Genomic DNA, 20,992 nt, shown 5'->3' with positions numbered 1-20,992 from the left:
TTTCTTCCTACTTTAACGGTGATAAAAGGAATATTTTCTTTGCTAACGCCAATAAGTTTGAGGTTTCAATAAAAAAAAAATGTATGGAAAGGGAGAACATTTTGTGAAGATATTAAAAGTCACATTTCTCCACGTAGATATGTATACATTAGTTTTCCTTTATGAAAACGACCAAGTTCTTGAAGGAAGAAAATGTTCCAGTTCACTCTTTAGTACAAATTCAAAGTGATAAGAATGAAAGAGGCTTCATCTGCCCGTTATTTTCATATTAATGGAATGATGCATTCACCTATGTATACCTTTTACTCTCTCAAGATGTTTTGTAGAATGAGTGAAGGGTGACAGAGAATGAATGTGGGCAGACAGCTTCCATTGTTCCCACCAAATTTGATTTATATACAGTAGCAGTCATTTTAAAGTCCACATTCACAAAAACACACGCATTTAAACTCTTCCAGCACTTTTCGATTCAGACATTGCCTCTCAATACATAATCGGTACATACTTGTACGCTGACTAAAATGCATGAATTTGCATTACAAAAACAATGTTGGCATAATATTGAGTATGTGTGAATCGTGGAGCGGCAGGCACAAACAAATTGTAGATTAAATTAATCCGTTTTGCTCATTTGCTTTGATTTTATTGTACAATTCTCCATAATTGTGCAAAAGATCATTGAATGTACACCTACAAGAAATGGTTGCGAGATATGAATACTCTGTACATCTGCTTGGTAAGCATATTTTTTTTTTAAAGCTATGGCTCACTGAATTTGATATTAATTCACATCACGATATTAACAGTTTTCTGCACTGAATTGGTGTAATCACCTTTCTATAGTCTACATTTAGTAATTGCAAGCAACTGTATTAACATGAAACATTATAAATAGGTAAAACTTAAGAAAAAAAATAAAAATTTCAAAATGTACAAAATAGCCCTATTTGGTGTCTGTTCTCAATTCAGATGAGCCGACCGTCAGGTGATGGGATGATCGGCATTTAAGCAGCATGTGATGCCGCACTCCCTTACCCTCCGTCGTATGTGGCTCTTCCTATGTGATGCTGCTCTGTCTGTGTCCTCTCTTTTCTGTAGCTCTTCTGTTTTGGCTCCCCGCTATGCTACCATGCACAGATGCACTCCTTCTTAAAGGGGTTGTGCCATAAAAAATATTGTACATTTTTCAATCCACCATCTGAATACTTCAGTAATTGCATGTAATTAAAAAAAAATCTATAGCCAGAGCTATTCAATAAAATGTATCTGAATAGGGCCACCTGCTGTTTGTTCTTTTCCTTATTTCTCTGTCCACCTCACTGAGGTGGTAGCATGCGCTTAGTAAATCCTCAACTGCCACCAGCTGTATCTTCTGTTAGAAGCTGTGACAGTTAGGCCTCATGCACACGACCGTTGTGTGCACCCGTGGCCGTTGTGCCGTTTTCCGTTTTTTTTCACGGACCCATTGACTTTCAATGGGTCCGTGGAAAAATCGGAAAATGCACCGTTTTGCAGCCGAGACCATGATCCGTGTTTCCTGTCCGCCAAAAAAATATGACCTGTCCTATTTTTTGGACGGACAACGGTTCACGGACCCATTCAAGTCAATGGGTCCGTGAAAGAACACGGATGCACACAAGATTGGCATCCGTGTCCGTGATCCGTGGCCGTAGGTTACTTTCATACAGACAGATCCGAAGATCCGTCTGCATAAAAGCTTTTTCAGAGGTGAGTTTTCACTTCGTGAAAACTCAGATCCGACAGTATATTCTAACACAGAGGCGTTCCCATGGTGATGGGGACGCTTCAGGTTAGAATATACTGAAAAACGGTGTACATGACTGCCCCTGGTTAACTCATTGGTGGGCAGTGCGGCCGCCCCCCCTCCCTCCCCTGTAGTTAACTCATTGGTGTCCAGTGGGCCCCCCTCCCTCCCCTGTAGTTAACTCATTGGTGTCCAGTGGGCCCCCCCTCCCTCCGCTGTAGATAACTAATTGGTGTCCAGTGGGCCCCCCCTCCCTCCGCTGTAGATAACTCATTGGTGGCCAGTGGGCCCTCTCCCCTCCCTCCCCCTCCTAATTAAAATCGCCCCCCCCCCCCCTTTCATTGGTGGCAGTGGTGAGTACCGATCGGAGTCCCAGTGTAATCGCTGGGGCTCCGATCGGTAACCATGGCAACCGGGACGCTACTGCAGTCCCGGTTGCCATGGTTACTTAGCAATTTGTAGAAGCTTCATACTTACCTGCGAGCAGCGATGTCTGTGACCGGCCGGGAGCTCCTCCTACTGGCAAGTGACAGGTCTGTGCTATAGGCAATGCGCCGCACAGACCTTTCACTTACCAGTAGGAGGAGCTCCCGGCCGGTCACAGACATCGCAGCTCGCTGGTAAGTATGAAGCTTCTTTAAATTGCTAAGCAACCATGGCAACCGGGACTGCAGTAGCGTCCCGGTTGCCATGGTTACCAATCGGAGCCCCAGCGATTACACTTGGACTCCGATCGGTAGTCTCCACTGCCACCAATGATAGGGGGGTGATTTAAATTAGGAGGGGGAGGGAGGGGAGAGGGCCCACTGGCCACCAACGAGTTATCTACAGCGGAGGGAGGGGGGGCCCACTGGACACCAATGAGTTAACTACAGGGGAGGGAGGGGGGCCCACTGGACACCAATGAGTTAATTACAGGGGAGGGAGGGGGGCCCACTGGACACCAATGAGTTAATTACAGGGGAGAGAGGGGGGCCCACTGGACACCAATGAGTTAACTACAGGGGAGGGGGGAGGGGGGGGCAACCGCACTGGCCACCAATGAGTTAAAAACAGGGGGGGGGGGGTTATTTTTTACATCACTCATGGCAAAACCCCTTTAAAGGGTCAGTGCACAATAATGATGCCTTATCCAGCCAAAGCACTGTAACCATGGGCTTCTTAAGAGCCATTCTCCCTCACCAAAAGCCTGAGCAACAATGTCCATTTGGTTCCTATTATCTGTTAACGTGCTTGCTACTGAGTTTGCTGTTAGCGATCCAGTTTGTGGACCTTATCTCAAATTCCTGCCTGCCGCATTACCTAACTTCCACATGACTACGTGACCCAACTCAGATTTCCTTGAGGTCTACACTGCCTATGAATTTTGCTTGCCCCCTTGGCACCGCATCTTGGTGTCTTCTGTGCAAACGTGCACCAGCATGTTGCTAACAGAGGCTACTTCAGGGGTAGCAACCCAGGGATTCCCTGTGTAAGACTCATTACTTTCTTGCGGGGATGTAGAACACATAATCCCTTAGATTCCACACTCTGGTTCAGCCGTACACCAAATTAGTTAATAACCAAGAGGGTCCACATCAGTTTCTGTATTCCTCATTCCACTGATTCGTCTTTATAATTGAATAGTCTATATAATGTACAGATACACTAGGGGTCATTTATCAAGACTGGCATTTCCCTGCACCAGTCATGATCCCTTTTCGAAAGAGTGAAATGTGCCTAATTTATTAAGATGCGAGAACCTCTAAAATTTGCAAATTATGGCGCAAATATGGTGTGTGCCATGATCTTCAACTTTTTACACCATTATTGTGGTGTAAAGACATTGATAAATGTCCCCGAGGGAGTTCTCCACAGCTAGAACTGCAGCTTGTAGGGGATCTACGCACTGGCTAAGAGAGGTGGTCCCCCAGTGATGGCCATCTATATCATGTCTTCTTATCTAAATATGTCAAAATCGGGTTCTCAAAAGTTTTTCATGAAAAAATGCACTACCCAAAGTGATATTTACTTGCAGTAAAGACATACATTGCACTATGCTATAGAAAGTTATTATATTGTATACATACAGGCAAATCTATAGGAGCGTATCCATATTACGATACAAATCAAGTTTATGTTATGATTTAACTTGCGGAAAAACAGATAGTACTGAACTTAAAGGGAACCTGTCACCGGGATTTTGTGTATAGAGCTGAGGCCATGGGTTGCTAGATGGCCGCTAGCACATCCGCAATATCCAGTCCCCATAGCTCTGTGTGCTTTTATTGTGTAAAAAAACGATTTGATACATATGCAAATGAACCTGAGATGAGTCCTGTACGTGACTCATCTCAGGGACAGGACTCATCTCAGGTTCATTTGCATATGTGTCAAATCGGCTTTTTTTACACAATAAAAGCACACAGAGCTATGGGGACTGGATATTGCGGATGTGCTAGCGGCCATCTAGCAACCCATGTCCTTGGCTCTATACACAAAATCCCTGTGACAGGTTCCCTTTAATGAAAAGTCCAACAATCTACATTATGGGTATATTGTTCACAGTTCCTGGTTGCGTGGGCTGATGGCCAAGCTGTGTAGTAAGTGGGTGAATAACAGTTTGACAATAAAACACACAGGGATTAGATTTCAAGCTGCAAGAAAACCAGTCAGCATTCTTGAAAGACTGAGCAACACTGTAATGTAGGTAAGCTGCTTCAACATTGCTGATTTCAACCTCGATAAAACCCATTTATCTTTCACTGCGGTTTCCGACTACAGGAGCTTATTATTTAGTAAAGCGTATGAACAGTCACAGTGAATGAGCTAAACAATACTTATTACAATTGATGCTGAAGGATCATTTGGAATGAGAACTCTCATTCCAATATCACCAGTTATAATAATAATAGATTACTATTATCTTTATAAAATATTTAATTTATCCTCAGGATAGGCAATCAATATCAGATCGGCGGGGGTGCTGGGTGTCGGACCCCTGCCGATCAGGTGGTTGAAGGGAAGGCTGCACTTCCCTTTATTGTTTACCTGCTAGCAGTCGACAGCGCAGAGGTGAGCAGGTGTAATTACAAGTCATCCCATTCACTTCTATACAACTGCAAAAAAAAAGGGGGGTCAGTCCGCACATCCCAAAGCACAGGTGCACGCCGCCATGGTTAGAAACACGAAGAAAAAAACCACAATGCAACAGCACTCTGCAAACACAAATAAAGTACAATAATGCCATAGTTATAGAAAACATTCTGGTGCTAATGCTACGCTTATTTTGTAAATTTGAGAATCTTGGCAAATACACTTTGTACAAAATTATTTGGGCCCGTCTGCCAAACGTCAAGGCGATCTCTATAAGATCGGAACCTAACACTAAATACTACCTGTTATGTGCCATTACAGCTACCATAACATTCAGTGAGTGCAGGTTCCAATTTGCCTTTTAAAAATTTTGGTGCCATAATGGCCTCTATTAAATCCAAGGAATTCAGGTACCAACATGCATGCTGAGACCACTCCATACCTCTCATGGTATTGGAATCTCGTAGTGATCACAGCACTCTATTTCTGACCGGTTTGGGTGCACATCGTGGTATGTTCCTGGCTCCACCTTTTGGAAAGTATAACTATTCAACAATTTAGACAGCACTCCAAGTTATGATTAAGTGATTTTTATTTGCATTAACCGGACATAGTGGTCCTTTTTGACACAACATTTCGGGCAGAAAGGATGCCCTTACGACTAGCCTGATGAAGGGCATCCTTTCTGCCCGAAACGTTGTGTTAAAAAGGACCATACCTCTCATGGTGCCAGCCGGCTTCTAATGAATGTAATGAGAGCAGACTACAGTTTTATACTTAGTCTAATTAGGGCAGACGGGCTCAATTAAATTAAGTCAAAATGTATTTGCCAAGAATCTCAAATTTACAAAATAAGCGTAGCATTAGCACCAGAATATTTTCTATAACTATGGCATTATTGTACGTTATTTGTGTTTGCAGATTACTGTTGCATTGTATTTTTTTTCTTCCATTCACTTCAATGTGTTTCCTATACACTTGAATACTACAGAGCTGTCTCATTATGTAATTACACCTGGTCACCGCTGCGATGACGACGTCAAGCAGATAAACAATGAAGGGAAGGCTGAGCTCGCATGGAGCATGACCTTCTCGTCAAACAGCTGATTCACCCTGATAGAGCTCTATTAGGGTAAATAGGACTTCACACTCTCCCTGCTGCCCTGTGCATAGTGCACACAGCAGCAGGGAGCTTACCATGGCAGCCAGGGCTTCAGTTGCGTCCTGGCTGCCATGGTAACCAATTGGAGCCCAAGGTTTACACTGCTGGGGCTCCGATCAGAAGCTGCCACTGCACCACCACTGAGGAGGAGGGGAGGGGACCCTGTGGCCACTGCCACCAATGAATATAACAATGGGGGGGGGGGGGGGGTATGCCTGTGGCCACTGCACCACCAATGATTATACTAGTTATAATACTGGGAGGGTTTGGGGGCGCACTGCGCGACCAATGAATATAATTAACACATTAATTTCAGTGCCGGCAGCGGTATCACATACCCGGCACCCGCCCTTTATGACATGGCGCTGCAATCCCCGGCAATTAACCCCTCAGGTGCGGCACCGGAGGGGTTAATTATCGGGGATCACAGCGCCATGTCAGAGGTCGGGCACCCACTGCCTACACTTAAATTAATGTGTTAATTATATTCATTGATGGCGCAGTGGCAACAGTTCCTCCCCTCCTCCTCCCTGCTATCAGTCCATTGGTGGCAGAGGTAGCAGCGGCACAGGGGGGGAAGGGACTGCCTCCTTCTCCCCTTTGCTGCTGAGAACATGGCACGGGCTGAGTGCAGCACTTGCCACATTTTCAAACAGATACGATCTGGGTCTAAAAGTATCTCTTCAGCTGCAGCGCTATGGTCCACTCGCAAATGGCAACAAGACTAAAAAGTCTTGTCACCATCTGCAAATTTTAAGGAGCAATCGCCATCTGGAGCGCTGGGCATGGATACACAAATATGATTCTTTTCATAGCAGAGGCAGGCTTGGGGCACCTGTGAAAAGTTAGGTACTCCCAGACAACCCCATTAATGCTTTTTTCCTATTCTATCAGATCTGAGATGACTGCAGGCATGGCCTGTAGTGAACTTCCTCCTTTAGTCTTTAGAGGAGGAACTTACCACTGAGCATGTGCAGCACAATTTCAGGCACTGTAACTAAGGGCCTTGGAGTAAAATGAAGATACCTAGTACAAGGAATAGGAGAGAACACAGGAGAACTGATTTTCTATCACTACTAGAACACCCTGCTTATTACTGTGCTGAATCAATTGGGCAGGGGTGCACAATGTTTTCTGGTTGGGGGCCACAATATCAGACTGACCCAACGACAAGGGCCAAAAATAAAATGTAAAGGGTTATTAACAACTGAAATACTGTAATTTATGGCGTATTGTACATACAGTATATACTATAAATGTCTAGCTACACCTCCAGGACTCCCATGTAATGGGAGACTACATGAAAAATATGTGTGAGCAGCCACAAGACACACGTCTGTTACCAGATGGTCGAGGGCCGCACAGAATGGTTTTAAGGGCCTTAAAACCATTCTGTGCGGCCCTCGACCATCTGGTAACAGACGTGTGTCTTGTGGCTGCTCACACATATTTTTCATGTAGTCTCCCATTACATGGGAGTCCTGGAGGTGTAGCTAGACATTTATAGTATATACTGTATGTACAATACGCCATAAATTACAGTATTTCAGTTGTTAATAACCCTTTACATTTTACGCAGGTTGTGCACTCCTGAATTAGGGCCTTGGATTGACAGAACATAAAATATATTATTGATTACCATTTCTAAACATTTCTAAATCTGTATGAAAGCTAATATATTATTTACACAATATTATTAACAAATAATATTTTTTAACCTGGAGTAATTTGTACCGACTCCACTCAAAAGTAACTTTGAATCTGACTCCAACTCCACAGCCCTGTGTAGGGGGTACCTCAAGGTCTCTTCTAATGTGATATGGCACCCAAAAACCATTCCAGCAAAATCTGCCCTCTACAAGCCAAATGGTGCTCCTTCCCTTCTGAGCCCTTTAATCTGTCTAAACAGCAGATTAAGATCACATACAAGGTGTTGTCTTATTCAGGAAAAAAAATAGGTAGCAAATTATGGGGTGCTTTTTCTTCTGTTACTCACTCATGAAACATTTGAGGCTAAAGCAACATTTGTGCCTATGTCCTCATGCTGTGCGTAGGTCACAGCATAGCGTGTGCCAGCCGGCAGATGAAGACCAGGGAGTAGTGAGTACAGAGTCAGCACAGGGAGCACTGTATTCATTGCTCTCTGGTCCAACTGTACTTACAAGCATATCCATAACAGAAACACTCAATAGTATTCGCCCTATAAGATGCACTGACATTTTCCCCCTACTTTTGGGGGGAAAAAACTCCATCTTAATGAGCAAAAAATATACTATCAAGTCAAATTTCCCACTAACATGAAGAACGATGCGTCACAAAAATAGTTTCAGAATCACTTGGATAAGTAATAACATTCCAAAGTTATTACTACATACAGTGACACCTCCGATTAGTAAAATTAGGATTGGTCAGGAAGGTAAAAACTGTCACGGTCTGGAAATGGTTAAACAATGAAAATGTTGCTTTGATCACTCTATATGCGTTCTGTATTTATTCTAGACATTCACATTTATTACTTGTGTACAAATGGATAAGCATACAAATACAGAGAAGCCTTAAGGATTAATAAATGTCTACCTGTCCTGGGACAAGAATGCTGAAGTCAAGGCCACAAGTAAACTCTGTATGATGCTCCACAGTTTCAAGCAGTGGTGATGGTTTGGCAAAGTCCCATAACCTGTTGAGAAAGCACACGGGCAATATAAGTTCACTTTTCAAATGCATGTAGATGAAGAAGACCTACTGGGAGTAATAGAGAAATTTTATTTGTATAAAATAAAATAAAAACTTGCAGGAAAATAATGCCTATAGGCACTAGGCCACTGGAAAATGTTTGGTTCAAATTCCGCACCTAAAATTTATGACAATTACCAAAGGGCCAAAGGTAACAAGGGCAAATCCACAGCAATAGTACAATGTTACACATCACATACAAATCTGCAATGGAAAATATCTGTTATGTCTGAACCCACTCTAGAAGAAGATGTACCATGTTAGATGTACAATGCTCTTAATGGCTACCAATCACCTGTCCCGACATGCCCGTTTTAACTATTTGAATTCTCCATGAAATAACAGTTCTGGAACATTTTTTCATAACTCTGTATTGTGCCATTCCTCTATTATTCTTGCTAGAAGTTTCTGAATGAATTGCTAGAAGTCAGCAGTAAAGGTGCAATTGGGCGTTACCCGTTGGGGATGTGCCCCTGCACCATCCAATTAGCACTGTGTCAGACTGGGCAGGGAAACACCCTCAACTGGTAACACATCCAGCTAGACCTGTAATACAGACTGCTGGCAAATCATTCATAAAATTGGAATAATAGTGGATATGTGAATATATGCTCTAGAATTGTTAGTGCATGAGGACATGTCAGGAGAAATGACAGATTCTTTTTAAGATCCTCTGATTCAAAAACACCAGTAGACATCCAAAAACATCAGTCTAAAAATCATAATTGCTACTTCAAGATGACTTTAAGAGGACCTGTCACCACAATACCATACACAGTTTGGGGAAGTCCATTCCTGTTCCAAAATGTGCAATAGAGATGTTCATGAACCCTTTCAAGACTGGGTGATTTTCCGTATCTTTGTTTTCTTTACTCCCAGCCCTCCCAAAGCCATACATTTGTTATTTTTTCATTCACATAAATGTATGAGGGCTTTTTTTGCGTCACAAGATGCACTTTCTAATGGCACCGTTTACGGTTGCATAAAATGTGGTGGGAAAGCAGAAAAAAAATGACAAATGAGGTGGAATGATTTAAAAAAAATCATTCCACCAGTTTTATTTATTTTTTAACTTTTACTATGCTGTAAAACTGACCTGTTACTTTCATTCTCTGGGTCAGTAAGATTACAACAATACAACATATGTATAGTCTTTCTTGCATTTTATTACTGGAAAAAAAAGATATACTAATTTAGGGGGGGGGGGGAATTCTGCTGTTTGGGGTGAATTTATTATATGCACTTATATAGCGCTACTATATTCCACAACGCTTTACAGACATTAGCATCCAACTGTCCCCAATGGGGCTCATAATCTAAGGTATGTATGTCTTTGGAGTGTGGAAGGAAACTGGAGTAGCCGGAGGAAACCCATGCAAACACAGTGAGAACATACAAACTCCATGCAGATGTTGTCCTTGGTCGGATTCAAACCTAGGACCACAGCGCTGCAAGGCACCAATGCTAACCACTAAGCTGCTCATTATAGTTTAAGATTATGTGCGTTTTCGCACGCGATGATGCCCATGATGTTAATATTTTATGTATTTTTATTTAAATTTTAAAGGGGGGAGATTAGATTTTTTTTTTACACTTCTTAATAGTTTCCCTAAGGAACTATAGCAAGCAGTCAGATTGCTTTTCTGATAGACTCCTGATGAAGCAGCCAAGGTCAATTTGCTCATCCCTGATAACAATTACAAGTTCCATCCAAGAAATATCCTCCCATAAGTAAGGGAACTCCCCCTGTGGAATGAGGGGGCGGGGGGATATTGTTGTCCTTGGCCGAGATCAATCTAAAGCCATGTGCTATCGTATCCTAAAGGACCAGAAGTGTTACAGGGTACTTGAAAGTTATCCATTGTCTACTTTACTAGAGAATTAACACATTGATTGCAGTGAGTACTTGATGTTGGGTTTATTGATCAGCATGAATATAACTTTATGCTACCAATATTTTCCCAGACATTTTACAGCTTTCCTAAAGTCCATAAGGGACACGCAATAGTTTCTGGCATAAATAGCATAACATAAAATGTGAGCATATTCATTCATTCTTTTTGTTCTGGGTCTTCCTTCCTATGTAAGGGATACTCAGCGGTATTACTGGTGCACAGAGACCCTTTCTTGCCAGTCTCGATGCGGAAGGGCTTTACAGCTCCATTCCACATGAACCTGCATGTGAAGCAATAAAAACATTATGGACCAGTGGGTGTCACTACCATGACCATCATGGTTTGGTCATTGATTTACTTCAGATTGTACTACCTTACAATTTTTTCATGACCATAAGTTCTACCTCCAGCTCAGAGGGTTGCAATGGACAGCTCATGTGCACCCATCTATGTGAACTTCTACTAGGGCTTGGTGGAAAGACAATGGTCTTCAGCATGGATACAGAATGTTGAATGTAATCTAGTCTTATGTTGCTGAGATGTATTGATGATATCTTCATCTTGTGAAAGGGCACAAAAGATCACTTTACCAACTTTGTTTCTGCTCTCAATAAGAATAACTTGGGGTTAGTTTTTTATCTATGACATCCAGGCTACCAATATCACATTTCTGGATATCAATTTTAGCGTGGACACAGATTACCACCAAAATGTTTCAGTATCCCATCTCAACTAACAATTTGTTATGATGAGATGGTTGACATCTTAGAGCTCTGAAGTCTGGCATTCCAAAAGCACAATACCTAGTCCAGAAGAAATTCCTCTTCTCTGATTACTTTTTGGCAGCACCGGATCTGCACAAAAGATGCCTCAGGAGAGGATATCCTCAACAGATTTAAAAGGCATCAACATGCCTTACAAACACACACAAAAAAAAATTGTTGACACCTAAGATTCCATAGAGGAGGATGATGTCCGTATTGTAAATTTTGCCTCAGCCTATCCTGAGGTGAGGAGAATCTTGGGGGAAGGTTATTGCGATATTCTTAGAGCAGATCCTGATATTGGCGAGATGGCAGGAGGACAACCATCAATTACCTATATCAAAACTTGAGGAACTGACTGGGACACAGGCATTTCATACCAGTGAAATGGGATGAAACTTTGTTATCCCGATGCATCAGGGGCATTTATAGATGTAGACTGCAGTTTTTTGGGGTTAGTAAATCCTTTACCAGCTCTGCTACCCAACAGACCTTTCATATGAGGTATTTCATCAACTGCCAGTCCAGGGGGATAATTTATCTGTATACCTGCTAATGCGGGGTCCAATTTGTGGGTTAAAACCATTCAGGAATTGAGATGATGGGTGAGACACTATGCCAGTTATATTAACCTTGAAAAAGATACACCTGTATCTCGACATGCTTGTGATTCTCAAAGGGGTGGTTTTTCATGCCTCAGATTTCAAGAGATCGAGTTGGCCACCTCACCAATACATGGGAGCGATTTTGATCGGTAAATTCTCCAACAGCAGGCAAGATGGATATTTCATTTTGGCACTCTACAATATATATATATTTTCTTTATTATTCTTTATATTCCCAGCAAATATTGGTTACAGTTAAACTCTACCCACTGCATCTACCATGTTTAGGATTAGTCCAATTTGTCATCCTGGTTTGCATACGTATAATTTATATCCCTATCCTAATCATATCCCTACTTCTACCTATTTACACACCTCTTTTCTATTTGCAGTTAACTCTACATATAAGTAGAGTAACATATAAATAGTATAATTTGCAGGAAGGTAATGTTTTTACTCTCTGATGCCCGCCTTTAGAAGGGTTTTGGCTAATATGAACTGCCTATGGATCCGCATGGCAACCTCCTATGCTTTTCTCTACGCTTTGGTCATCAGCTGCTGTGATGGGTGGGGCTATTCTGGTCACTGCCATGCTACAACTTCTGCATGGCCTGTTCCATCCTGATTCCATCTGTGGGCCTGTTAACAGTAATGCCCAGCACCCCTGAGCCAATCGATGTTATTAGAGAATGTCTTGTGAGACCACTAGCACCTCCTCTTCATCTGGGCTCCACCAGTGGGCAGGATAGTGTTCCGGCACCATAATCCCAAGTTGCCATGCCGATAGTGAGGGGTGTGGATTACCATTTATTGCTCAGCTGAATCAGCTGGGGTCAGTGTCGTGGGTATTCCGGCAGTGTTTCACTGCTGGTGACCAGACCCAGCACATGATATAACCTCCTTTTACTTTACTGATGATGCACATATGTGAGAATGTTTGTGTATAAATGCCTAGAATGAGAATTAGGACTGGTTGCAATGTACTGTGCAATGATAGTTATGTGTACGGAGCAGGATTTGCTCTCCATATAACCCCTATTCCTAAAAAGAGAGGATAGGTAGGTGTGCATAGTTGTGCTGAAATCCTAGATATTGTCCCTAAGGGATGAGTTTGAGTAAACCTTATAACATGTTCTGCTACTCCATTACTATATACTCCACACTGTATTCCCAATTTAAATCCAGAAGCAGTGATTGGTTAGTACATGGGATCGTTAATATTACAAAAGGCACAAACTAATATTTTTTTGGGCTAGTGGCTTCTAATCAGTATTAAACTGGGAGTTTTAATATGTGTGCTAAATTTTGTGAACTTAGGGGATCATTTACTATGCAAAAATACTCCTATATTAGGCATATTTCTGGCAAAGATTGCTTTGAAAAGGTTAGTTGCGCCGCAATCTGCAACTTTTCTCCGCACAAACCAGGTCTAAAAAAGTATGTGTGGCATTGCCGTTGAAGGGCTGCAAAATGGTCTAACTGTAAGCCAGCATGGAAGCTGGCTTACATTTAGACTGGCGGTCTTCATAACTTCAGAGGAACCATCATAAGCGCAAGGGGTTATTAAGACCGACCTCTAAAATGACGGTCTTAATACCCCCCCTTCATTTTTTCAGTTAGAATGTGTATTGGACTGGGTAACTCTGAGATGAATACTTACTTGTTCCTGCATATTCCTCCGCTTGTCTGAAAGATGCAGAGGGTTTCCAAGCAACTCAGAGGTACCACAGTCCAATGATTTACAATCTTTTGATTACAATTAATTATAAGCCAGGAGATTTGTATGAATAGTCTATTGCCTCAAATAAATGCTCTAGAAATGAGCCAACTGACCCTGCAAAAGAAATGATACCATGAATGGGCCAGGTGTGTTGTTGTTAAATTGCATATCTGGTCCTGTTATTTTTCATTTTTGGCGGTTCATCGTTTGTATAAAAGTTAAAATTCAAAAGAGAAAAACTGTACTGTGCACTTTTATGACTTGCTCTCCTTACACCACTTTACCTCCTAGCTTATCTCGTGTTTTCCCAAGAAGCAGCAATTACATGTGTCTCACAGATTCACTTTAGTGAGAACACAAGAATCAAGCCAGGTTGTGCAAACAGACAAGTCATAGGGGAACATTTGCTTGGCGAGTGCATATCGCTAATGATGTAAATGAGCACGGAAGTGCATTGTCATCAGAATTATTTACTTTATTAAACATCTTTTTAACGCAAGCCAAATTCAGGGAACAGAACCAGATTGCTCTATGGAAATCTCTGCCATTCCATTCTCACCGCCAGTTACTATTTACAGTACTGATCCTATTCCGTTCATTCATACAGGTGATTCAATCCCAGCATCTCCTGCATTGTCCACAAATACCTTTTCTTGACGTGATCTAAATACAGTTAAAACCAGAAGTTTACATACACTTTATAAATAGACACATATGCATGTTTTTCTCAATATCTGACATGAAATCGGAATAAACCTTGTTTTTGGTCAATTAGTATTACCATAATTATTATTTGCCAAATGCCACAATAATGAGAGAGAATGTTTTAAGGCATTTTTAATACTTTCTGCAATGTCAAAAGTTTATATACACGAAGATTACTATGCCTTCAAACAATTCTGGACTTCCCATAGGATAATAGATCAGGAAGAGAATTGTGGACTTGCACAAGTCTGTCTCAACCTTGGGTGCAATTTTCAGATACCTGAAGGTGCCTCGTTCATCTGTACAAACAATTATAAGCAAGTACAAACAAGATGGGGATGTCCAGCCATTATACCGCTCAGGAGACGGGTTCTGTGTCCCAGAGATGAACGTGCTTTGGTCCGACATGTGCATATCAACCAAATAACAAAAGCAAAAGACCTTGTGAAGATGATGGCGGAAGCTGGTAAGATTGTGTCAATATCCACAGTCAATCGATTACTGTATCAACATGGGCTGGAAGGCCACTCTGCCAGGAAGAAGCCATTACTCCAAAAGAAACATAAAAAAGCCAGATTAATGTTTGCAAATGCACACAGGAACAAAGAACTACATCTTTAGAGACATGTTCTGTGGTCTGACAAAACTAAAATTGAACTTTTTGGCCATAATTACCATGGTTACGTTTAGAGGAAAAAGGGAGAAGCTTGGAAGCCTAAGAACACCATCCCAACTGTGAAACACGGGAGTGGTAGAATCATGTTGTGGGGTTGTTTTGCTGGAGGAGGGACTGGTGCACTTCACTTGAAGCATCATCTCAAGACATCAGCCAGGAAGTTAAGGCTTGGGCAGAAAGGGGTCTTCCAAATAGACAATGACCCGAAGCATACTGTCAAACTGGTTACAAAGTGGCTTAAAGGGGTTGTCCGATTTATTTATTTTTGTTCTTTGTATGTTTCTAACTAGGCAAATGAAAGGACTTTACAATTCACATACTTTATCTTCAATTGCTGGTTTCTCAGATTTTACTGAGGGTCACGTGACCTGTGATGTCAGCGCCTCTCCCTGCTCGGATGATGATTCGAGCACAAGATCTTAGAGAGCAGATGTGTGTCTGTACACTAGACGTCACTGTGCTGGCCACGCCCCCCTGCACTTATTACTCTCTCTCTGGATTCTTAACCCCTTTGGCTGCACAGACTCAGGGCTGAAGGCTTTACTGAGTAGCTGCAGGCATTGAGGAGACAAATGCTGGGCACAGGAGCTCACAGACTAGAGGAGTTCTGCACAAGGACAGGTAGGGGGAAGATCCTGTGTATCAACAGTGTCATTGTACAGCTGGAACTTGTAGTCCTGCACATACATGTCACTCAGGGCAGCACCTTTATTCACTCCCTTTGCAGAGTAGGGGGAGAGGCAGAAATTGTTGTTATTGCAGGTAAACAAAATGTCAGAAGAGAACCAGGGAAATGCGGAAATATATATTTTTTTTACCTAAAACTTGCTTAGCTCAGTTATATATTTCTGCCCATCAGATTTACATTACTATATATTTTTTTTTTCATAACTCGCACAACCCATTCAATGATAACAAAGTCAATGTTTTGGAGTGGCCATCATAAAGCCCTGATCTCAATCCTATTGAAAATGTATGGGCAAAGCTGAAAAGGCAGGTGCGAGCAAGGTGACCAACAAACATGGCTCAATTACACCAGTTTTGTCAGGAGGAATGGGCCCAAATTCCGACCAACTATTGTGAGAAGCTTGTGAAAGGATTAGTGATGTCCGGATCATGAACGAATCGTTCTTTTGAACCGATTCAGTTCACTGATCCGGAAGAGTCGGTTCCTCTGACTGAGCTGATCCGAATGAAACGGCTCAGTCAGATCAGCAGCAGGCAGTGTAATAGGAGCCGACAGTGGACGCTAGCCCCGCCCCTCCACGCCCTCCAACCAATCAGAGGCAGCCAGCACTGACTCACAGCACAGGGGGAGTCGCAGGGACTCAGAGAATCGTCTGAGTCTATTAGTTAAAAGAATCAAATGAGTCAGAGACTCATTTGATTCTTTGAGTTAAAAGAACCGTGAGTCACCGAGTCCCTGCCAGGCTCCCTGCTCTGCGGCTCCCTGTAAGTCCGTCCGGGGGGAAGGGGGGCATTAATCTAGCATGTAGCAGAGCTGTGTGTGTACAGGGTGCATGCAGCAGTGTAGCATCATGCTACACTGCTACATGCACCCTGTACACACACAGCTCTGCTACATGCTGTAGCAGAGCAGGAAGTCTGGTAGGGACTCGGTGACACGATTCTTTTAACTAAAACTCTCAGACAATTATCTGAGTCCCTGCAATAACTATAGCCACTACATCACAGTCTGCTTCACTGCAGCAGAGTTGTGTTTGCCAGGAGCCAGTCCCTCCTGACCTTGAGAGCCGACTCAGCAAGTGAACCGAAGATTCGATGAGCTGAGCATGCGCATTGATCTTCAGTTCACTAGTTTCTGCCGGCTCAAGAAGTGAACCGAAGATCCGATTCATGAATCTGTTCATTTGAATGAGCTGATTCAAATGAACCGATTCATCTGAAAGATCCGAACTTCCCATCACTAGAAAGGATATATAAAACGTTTGACCCAAATAATACAGTTTAAGGGCAATGGTACCAAGAATTAATAAAATGTATGTCAACTTTTGACTTTGCAGAAAGTAATAAAAAATGCCTTAAAACATTCTCTCTCTCATTATTCTGGCATTTGGCAAATAATAATAATTATGGTAATCCTAATTGACCAAAAACAGGTTATTCTAATTTCATGTCAGATAACAAGCTTTGCCTCTAATGCCAACAGATATAAAGCAGCTATCCTAGAAGTCAATATTCATCTCTTAAAATAAGCCTTGAGACATGACTTGGATATTAAATAAGCCAGCACTTCATCTGCAGACAGCTGTTTCGGGGTGATTGCCCCTCATCAGTACAAGCAGAGTACTGGCTTAACTGGGTAGGAGGCCTGTGTCCGAGCAAGGGGGGAACTAACTCTCCTTAGGGAGAGAGCACCTTAATCAGTGTGAGGAGACTTATAGGCTATACATGCTCCTCTGGAATTCTGGGAGGGAAGAAATGCAAATGAGCTCTTAACAAGCTTTGCCTCTAATACCACCAGATGTAAGGCAGCCATCCTATAAGTCAATATTCAGCTCTTAAAATAAGCCTTGAGACATGACTTGGATATTAGATATTGAGAAAAACATGCATACGTGTCTTTTTATATAGTGTATGTAAACTTCAGGTTTCAACTGTATTACATCGATCTGCTATAAAAAGAACAACTTCCTTCAACCCCAGCCTCTAATACATAAACCATGTAACACCTCCCTATTCTGCCAAGTGTCAGGTCTTTAAAGATAGTGCCACGTCATAGCAACGTGGTGACTACTGTTTCACACAGCAGACTCCTGCAGCTAATGTCTGCAATCAGCAATAATGCAGATTGGGGACATTTAACCCTTAAAATACCATGTTAAAATGTGACCACGGCATCTAAGAGGCCTGAAAACCCAGAAGCGCACACTTCCCAAGCAGGACCACTTCCCCCGGGCAGAGATCGGGGAAGGCGTTTCATGTAAGTAATGAGCCAGAGCTTGTACTAGGCTTCTAGGCTCATTACTTGCATATTACAATTCAGGCCAGCAGATGGCAGCACTGAAATGTAATATAGAAATTTCTGTATAGGACAATGGAGAACATTTTTCTCTTTACAAATTGCAATCTGATGATTGCTTGTTGGGGTCCATTTGGGCCAAAATAAAAAAGTTTTAAAAAATATTAAAAAAATTGTAAAACATTTAAATCACATCCTTTCCTCAAACTCAAAATACAAATAAAAAATGTAACATCATGGGCATCGCTGTGTGCAAAAATGCCTATATTAATAAAGTATTTCAACAAAACATACCACACAGTGAAGGGCATAATGGGAGAAAAATGGTTGATTTGTCATTTTTTGATCCCTTTACCTCCTAAAAAAAAATTAAATAAATAGTTAGCAAAATCACATAGCTTTTTTAGACATAACTATAAAAAGGTTATGGGGGTCAGAATAGAAAGAAAATGAATTTTTTGAAAATAAATGAAAAAAAATTAGTTTTTGTTTTCAGTATTAAAATGCAAGAAAACTATACAAATGTGGTATTGTCATAATCGCACTGATCTGGAGAGTGAAGAGCACAAGTCAGTTTTACTGCATAGTGAATGCTGTAAAAACAAAAACCACTGTGGTGGTAATGCATTTTTTTTTCCAATTCCACACTATTTGCATTTTTTTTTAGTTCCCACTACATCCTATGCAATATTAAATGGTGCCATAAAAAAGTACAATTTGTTCCACAGAAGTCCTCATACAGCTATGTGAACGGAAAAATAAAGTTTTGGCTCCGTGAAGGTAGGGAGCGAAAAAAGAAAACAGTAAATAATTCCATCAAATCTACTACCAGCTTCCCTATGGCAGACAATGTGACCCTAGAGTGTGATTTCCAATCCTCGGAAATTCATCACAAATGGCGTTAGGCCAATGATATAAACCATGATACAAGAGACTGACACAAACTTAATTACCAGAAATAAATAATTAAGAATTATGCAGAGGCTTACCCCAATGACGTAACAAGAGTGTTACTACAGCCAAATCAAGATAAATGTACATGTGTATGGTAGTACGGCACCAAACACACTGTGACAAAGCAAGCTATGAGAACGTGACACTGAACATGCTCTCGCAGCATCACAAATTGATTTATTACAAAGAACGTGTCATTTACTCAGAGTTCTGGTTTGAAAATTGGTACAGAGAAAATAATTGTGAGCAAGAATAGAACGTGTAGAGAAGATGGAAAATACATAGATATAGATATTAATATATAAACATTGGAAACCAAAAGGGAAAAAAACTTTAAATGTAAAAGTTTTGCTATTACCCAATACTTTTATTATTCAAATATGCTAAGGCGGAGTTCACATCAACATTTAGCTTTCCGTTCTTCTGATCCCTCTCTGATCCTGGAAAGAAAAAGTAGTGCATGCAGGACTTTTTTTTTTCCATTTAATTTTTTTTTATCTCAGATGGAAATGGCTCAAGCTGATGCCAACTGATGCCAACTGATGCAACAGGCTGGAGCAGACTGGGAACTTAAAGTGGCCCCAATGTTTTAGGTGGGTCCAAATTGACAGAGGTGGGGCAACACAAATAGATGGGGCCAATGCAAGTTGCCAACAGGACCCATTATTTTTTTTACAGGATCCTGTAAAAAATGGATCCTATGCATAACTGATGCAACATGATCCTGTTTTGTCTCTTCTGACGGTTTAGAAGAAAGGAAAGCTAAACGGTGATGTGAATTCAGCCAAAGATATTACTTCTATTCTAGTGACTTGAAAATGTGGAGCTCAGTTCTTGAGAACATATGCCATGGTTCAGCAGAAAAAGCTTTTTTTCTAGATAACCTATATTTGTAGAAGTGAACATACAGTGGATATAAAAAGTCTACCCACCCCTGTAAAAATGTCAGGTTTCTGTGATGTATAAAATGAGACAAAGATAAATAATTTCAGAACTTTTTCCACCTTTAATGTGACCTAAACCGTACAACTCAATTGAAAAACAAACTAAAATCTTTTAGGTAGAGGGAAGAAAAAAAAAATAAAGAGAAGAAAATGGTTGCATAAGTGTGCACACCCTTAAACTAATACTTTGTCGAAGCACCCTTTGATTTTATTACAGAACTCAGTCTTTTTGGGTATGAGTCTATCAGCATGGCACATTTTGACTTGGCAAGATTTGCCCACTCTTCTTTGCAAAAACACACCAAATATGTCAGATTGCGAGGGTATCTCCTGTGCACAGCCCTCTACAGATCACCCTACAGATTTTCAATCGGATTCAGGTCTGGGCTCTGGCTGGGCCATTCCAAAACTTTAATCTTCTTCTGGTGAAGCCATTCCTTTGTTGATTTGGATGTATGCTTTGGGTCGTTGTCATGCTTAAAAGATGAAGTTCCTCTTCATGCTCAGCTTTCTAGCAGGACCCTGAAGGTTTTGTGCCAATATTGACTGGTATTTGGAACTGTCCATAATTCCCTCTAGCTTAACTAAGGCCCCAGTTCCAGCTGAAGAAAAACAGCCCCAAAGCATGATGCTGCCACCACCATGCTTCACTGTGGGTATGGTGTTCTTTTGGTGATCTGCAAAACATATCTTTTGGAATTATGGCCAAAAAGTTCAACCTTGGTGTCATCAGACCATAACACCTTTTCCCACATGCTCTTGGGAGACTTCAGATGTGTTTTTGCAAAATGTAGCCTGGCTTGGATGTTTTTCTTCGCAAGAAAAGGCTTTCGTCTTGCCACTCTACCCCATAGCCCATATATATGAAGAATACGGGAGATTGTTGCCACATGTACCAGTACTTGCCAGATATTCCTGCAGCTCCTTTAATGTTGCTGTAGGCCTTTTGGTAGCCTCCCAGACCAATTTTCTTCTCTTCTTTTCATCAATTTTGGAGGGACATCCAGTTCT

At 41.5% G+C, this 20,992-nt stretch overlaps 1 protein-coding gene across 1 annotated transcript in view; it reads right to left on the bottom strand.

Annotated features, from left to right (window-relative positions):
- Positions 1-20,992, bottom strand: part of PEX7 (peroxisomal biogenesis factor 7) — a 206,963-nt gene that overhangs the window by 18,747 nt on the left and 167,224 nt on the right. The window contains exon 9 of the mRNA XM_044289763.1: positions 8,580-8,679. Within this exon, the coding sequence (XP_044145698.1) occupies positions 8,580-8,679 (100 nt within the window). The remainder of the gene's footprint in view (positions 1-8,579; positions 8,680-20,992) is intronic.

This window comes from Bufo gargarizans, chromosome 4, assembly GCF_014858855.1.
Source record: "Bufo gargarizans isolate SCDJY-AF-19 chromosome 4, ASM1485885v1, whole genome shotgun sequence".
NCBI lineage: Eukaryota > Metazoa > Chordata > Amphibia > Anura > Bufonidae > Bufo > Bufo gargarizans.
The sequence above is the reverse complement of the archived record's forward strand: the minus strand, read 5'-3'. Positions and strand labels throughout refer to the sequence as shown.